Source organism: Haliotis cracherodii, unplaced genomic scaffold (genome assembly GCF_022045235.1).
Source record: "Haliotis cracherodii isolate W230 unplaced genomic scaffold, xgHalCrac1.p SCAF_6, whole genome shotgun sequence".
Lineage (NCBI taxonomy): Eukaryota > Metazoa > Mollusca > Gastropoda > Lepetellida > Haliotidae > Haliotis > Haliotis cracherodii.
In genome coordinates this window covers 49,475,501-49,481,416 of record NW_027266319.1, presented here as the reverse complement: position 1 = coordinate 49,481,416, position 5,916 = coordinate 49,475,501, and the positions used below count along the sequence as shown (strand labels likewise).

At 39.5% G+C, this 5,916-nt stretch overlaps 1 protein-coding gene across 1 annotated transcript; it reads right to left on the bottom strand.

Annotated features, from left to right (window-relative positions):
• Positions 1 to 222: 222 nt before the first annotated feature.
• On the bottom strand, positions 223 to 5,685 carry LOC139444720 (PI-PLC X domain-containing protein 3-like). Its single transcript, XM_071225650.1, has 2 exons — positions 5,601 to 5,685; positions 223 to 1,133 (listed from the first exon to the last, which is right to left on the bottom strand). The coding sequence occupies exons 1-2, from the start codon at positions 5,683 to 5,685 to the stop codon at positions 223 to 225; spliced, it is 996 nt and encodes a 331-aa protein (XP_071081751.1).
• Positions 5,686 to 5,916: the final 231 nt, after the last annotated feature.

The following is a 5,916-nucleotide window of genomic DNA, read 5'->3' as shown; positions in this document are numbered from 1 at the left end:
GACAACTCTCTTGTAAATCGCTCTAATCCTTGACCATTTGAGATACGACACTACTTGTTCATATGTCTACATCCAGATGAAAATAAATAATCTTGGCCTCATCACAGGTCATTTTCACTATATTGGCTCATGTCAAATGTCAAATGTGGTCATCTTTACTTTAGGTCATTTAACAAGGGGAGTCTATTTTTTTAATGAACTCACAATTTAGCATGTTGATGGTCACTCATATTCCTTGGCAAAAATGTCCTCTTCAATCTCTTCCCGAAATGACCCCGAACTTTGACTGTTAATCCCTATGACTACAGGAATAAAATCTGCCATTTCCACAAAGTCTACAAGGCAGATGTTGATCCTGTATTCACCTGGGGCTTTATTCTTCACCCAGTTGACAAAAGCAGTCGTGGCAGGGCGAGCTAGAACATTCTTCAGAGAGCAACACAAACGTAGAGCAATTGTTCCTGTGCCCGGTGTAAGGCAACCTTGCCACACGTAGAAAGTATATCCGGGGGGTCGTTTTTTCTCGGTGTAATTTGTCTCCAGGAAATCAACCAAATATTCCTTACTGGATGTATTGGGCCAGGGAGACTGAATGACATTCTTGTTCCAGATCTTTGGAAAGGTGGCTGCGTTAAATGGGTTGTGATAAATCAGTATAATCCGACCGGGGTGGTTCCAGATGTTGGCGAGAGTGAGACTCCATAGTTTGTATTGGTAACCATTCACCGGAACCAGTAGATCGCCAACTGTGTCCTCTATCTCCCATAGCAACCGGTCATGGTCTGATGGCTCCATGTTGTAAAAATGGTTCATGTCCAAAATTGCGACCTCTTTCGGGTTGTCTTCGAAAAAGGTCTTAATGGTACCAAGTAAGGATTTGACATTGTCGCCATAAAGTCCATGTAAAAAGTGGAATTGTTCTGTGTCGGGTTTCTTGCACACACGTAAATCGAAATACCGTATCCCCGCTGTCAGCTGATCCAACATTGCCATGCTTTGATTGGTTGACCATCGCTGGATGATTTTTATGACAGCTCCGCAGCAAGAAGAACCCAGGTTCTGGATCGATTCTGATTGGTCCACCGCCACACCAAGCGATGGGTCGAGTGTAGACGTGAACGAATTGTGAGAACCTTGAACAGAAAAAAAATGGAAACTAAACATTTATGAAACCTGCGTTAACATTGATTGCTGTTATAACCTGCAAATCATAAAAATTATGGGAAGTGCAAAAAAGCATTTTATATTAATCAAGCTAAGCTTTATGCAGTTGAATCGCTATTTACATGTAGCTATAGGACCCTCTTCCCTATTGTAGCTGTAATATGTCAGATTGATTTTGCTCGGGAAATGAAAAGTTAGAATAACCATGATATCCTTCCGTCGATTGTGGTTTCAGTAGAGATGACAAGGTCGAATAAATATGATCGTTATGAATAATAAATGATAGATAAATGAATTAATGAAGATTCAAATAGACATCAAGACAGACAGTTATACACATTATCCATGGTACCGTAATTTATGTATATACTGTCCGTTAGGTTAAATGATTATTTATCCATTTTTTTGTCATTAATTACATGCAATTGACTAATTTATCTTACATATATCATATCCAATTCATCAATCACTTTTTCATTTATCAAACTATCATTATTAATTAATTCATTAAGTAGCAACTTACAATGAAATTATGCTAAAAACATGTTAATCTAAATAGGCCTTATAAAATGTAAAGTTTAAAAACAACAACACACTTCATACCCGAGACAACCGTTTCAAAAACATACCTTAATATGTTTTCAAATTACAACCAAAGTGAAACATAAATTATTTATAATACTACATTCAATTTGTATCTACCGGTTTTATTCATTTATTCGTATGGTGGGGTAGTCTGGTGGTAAAAGCGTTCATTCACAATGAGACTGTAATTGCAAATTAATCGTACTTGGTCGAACGGAATTTGGTTGACTTGTGACTACATGTTTACATCACAGAAATCCACACATTAGTACTTAGGATATACACTCTTCAAAACAAAAAGGAAACGCACAGGAAGTAACCTGACTACACAAAAAATCCGGTATATAAATTGGATATATGTTATTGGATTTGGTTGGTTGGTTTGTTGTTTAACGCCGCACTCAGCAATATTCCAGCTATATAACGGCGGTCTGTAAATAAGTCTGGACCAGACACTCCAGTGATTGACATCATGAACATTGATCCACACAATTGGGATCGATGACATGCATCAACCAAGTCAGGGAGCCTCTTGCGACAACCATAGTCGCCTTTTACGGCAAACATGGGTTGCTGAAGACCTATTCCACCCGGATCTTCACGGGTCATGTTGTTTGTCTGTTATTCGACAAACGGTGCGTCAAAACGCAGTCATTGTCGATTTGCAATGTCTTAAACGGCATTATTTTCACATTTGTTAAAAAAATCTTATGTAGGAAAACAGTAAAGCAAAATGCAAAAGCAAAGAGGAGAATCGCAATCTTCTGTTGCACGCCACTTCAACCACAGCGCCATTTGCCGCCTTTGGGACAGACACACACAGTTCAATACCACTGCAGACCGTCCAAGAACCGGCCGACCAAGAGTTACCATCCCTGCACAGGCTCGCTTCATTCGACTGTTCCACTGGGGGCCATATCCGACACCAAGAGGTCTGACATGGTTGTGGTTCAGGGACATTTGACAGCAAATCGCTACATGAATCAAATTCTTCAACCTCCCCTTCTTTCAATCATTGACCGCCAGAGGGAGCTGTTTCAACAGGACACAGCTCGTGTCTACCTTCAGACTACCTTCATAATGCCAACATCAACGGCTTGCCCTGACCTTCGAGATCTCCAGATCTCAACCCAATCGAACACCTCTGGGTTGAACTCGATCGAAGTGTACGTCAACATCAGAACACGCCGCAGACCAACAACTGACCAACGCGTTACAAACAGAATGGCTTATCCACTTATCCAGTCAGCGCCGAGGAGATGCAGACCCGTGATTGCTGCCACACGAGATGCTGAGTTCAGCGCAACCTTGTGGTCTTATGTGACATGACAATGAACAGTCTTCATTGTCTTTGTACAACGACACCATGTAACTATCGAGCTCCAAAATTTCATATTTGTATCTATGATATTGAATTAAATATATCGACTTTATTAGGTGCAATAAATTTACTAAAAGCTGCCTGTGCGTTTCTATTTTTGAAGATTTTATGTACTTATTTATGACTACAGGTGGTCAAAAAGACTAGTGCAAAACCTATTTGAACAGAATAGTAGCACGGAGCACTGGTACATGTTCCCCACAAAATCATACCAAATGATGGTACTTGTTGTTACCCTCTCTGGCACTCGACATTCAGGGGGTAAAAAAAGAACTGTTTGGCCTGGAGTCATTACACTGTGTCTGAGGGGGGGGGGGGGGGGGGGGGGGGGGGGGGATTTATGTCAAAACTACGGCATGGTATTAGTTGGCCTGCACTATAAAATCGGCCTTGGTCCTGACCGGTACAAGAAGCCACACACACACACACACACACACACACACACACACACACACACACACACACACACATATATAAGTGCATAAATCTTGACCGCGACATCACGTCTTTTGGCAGATATTTCTTTGGATTTGAAAAAACAAACCACATCATGACTCTTGCACTTCCGTGTAGTACATATTTAAATCCTACTGTAAATTCATCCTAAATATTCACACAAGTTTATATGTTCAAAGTTTCGTAAAGCCTTTCACATACAAAGATCAATTAAAATTACAGTTAGGGAGGTGACGAATTCTTCCTTGATAGCGTTACGTCACACACATATATGAAATACCATCTTCAAAGCCACTAATTCTCTAGGAAGTATCTTTATATGATGGATGTCGGGATGGCTAATCTGTTACATAATCCAGGATCGGTCTGCGCATGCGTAATTAAACTACGTATGTGACAAGAATGCAGTCTCATGTGTTGTCAACAGATACCGCGCGCGGTACGGTCAGAACACGGAAGTGTTTATTTAAAACAAAATTTTAAAAATAACTGAAGTAAATTTCAAAGAATTTCTCTGCAACAGACTAATATTGAAAATGACAGGTTTTAGTCATACTGCAGGATGATTTAATATACATTTATTGATCTAATTTGGCATACGCACTGTCATTTGTCAATGTTACAATTACTTTTATTCTATTCACATCGAGTGATATACGTGTGCCGTGCAGAAAGAGCTCTCTTATCTATTGTGGACGTTGAATTTCTCAGTTTCAGCACATCAAGTTAAGTGTTGCAAGTCGCGCCATGTGAACATGCATATGTTACTGTCAATGTGTAAAATCACTGAAATTTTCAGTTAGGCAATTTACAAAACGCCAAAATATTTCAGTCATTATATTTAGTTAGATTGACTAAAAGTATGAAGAAGTTCCAAAAGGCTTAAAAACATCACAGTCGAATAATTACAAAAATGAAAAAATAGAACAATCATACAATGACTTTCGTTTTCTTCTAATCCTATCATGTTCCGTCACTGGGTGATGAAATATATCTTAAAATGTTAGGAATTCGTGATCAAAATATAATAAACGGAAAATATAATTGTAAAATGACTGAAAGATTTTAGCGTTTTTTGTAAGTTGCCTAATTGAACATTTCAGTCACTTTACACATTGACTGTAACATATACAGCCTGTTTACGTTTCATGACGCAAAGACAAACCCTTCACAACACATCCCGACTTTCAGAGTGGGCTCTGTGACACACAAACCGTGCTCACGCATATATTCAGTTGTGCGAGGACATTGCGTATGTGTCCTACCTAAAGCATATTTGCGAAGCCACACCTCGTTACTTGGTTTTGCCATCGTTCAATACACCCGCGAAAGGTAGAATATAGGTCTTCAGCAACCCATGCTTGCCGTAAAAGGCGACTATGCTTGTCGTAAGGGGCGACTAACAGGATCAGGTGGTCAGGCTCGCTGACTTGGTTGAAGCATGTCATCAATCCTAATTGTATGGATCGATGCTCATGTTGTCCATCACTGGATTGTCTGGTCAAGACTCAATTATTTACAAAACGACTCATAAAGCTGAAATGTTACTGAGTGCGAATTTAAACAACAGACAAACATCATAGTTCAATAGCTAACGCGTGTACACGGAAAGATGCTACGCTGTATATTTTTCATGAAGTCCTACATGACTCCGATAACAATAAGAACAAGAACAACAATAACAATAATAATTATAATGGTGATGCTATTGGGCCAATAGAATACACACACATAAATAAGAATAATAATCATCTGGTTAATGTTAGATCGAGAATCATGTTAACCATACAGGTACAGAATAATCAATAACGATCAATGCGATCACTAAGGATATATTCGTGTGTCACTCAGCAATAGGCAATGTAGACAAAACTTATTGACATCAAGACAAAACACACTGAATTAAACGCCAGTAGATGGTCGTAGTTATGCTCAACCCTTCAATGTTAACATTGAAAAGCTAATCATACAATTACGAAAACTTCTCAAATACAAATAATCAATATCAACCAACCTGGTATTGCGAGGTGGCCGAGGGGGACTTTAGTCAGACGCTCAGGTAGATTCCCCATCCAGTTTGAGTAGTCAGCGTTCGACATTTTTAACACCTGTTATCACCTGTAATAAGAAGCTTAAACCTATTCCTGTGACTCCAACAGCATCAGGTATGTAATGTGTTCACGCCAACATCAGATGGAATTATAAGGTCACATATTCCCTACCAGCGTTACCGCACCAGACAGTCATATAACTACACGCATTGCCGACACGCCTCGAGCAGTTTACGTGCGCGTTAGGGGCAGGATTTATGGCTGGTCATTAAGATGGCC

What these genes read in the sequence shown, in the direction of transcription:
- LOC139444720 (XM_071225650.1), bottom strand. Translation starts at nt 5,685, where the DNA reads ATGTCGAACGCTGACTACTCAAACTGGATGGGGAATCTACCTGAGCGT. An exon ending in CGGCCACCTCGCAATACCAG is followed by an intron (nt 1,134 to 5,600) that starts GTTGGTTGATAT and finishes TTTCTGTTCAAG; the next exon opens with GTTCTCACAATTCGTTCACG.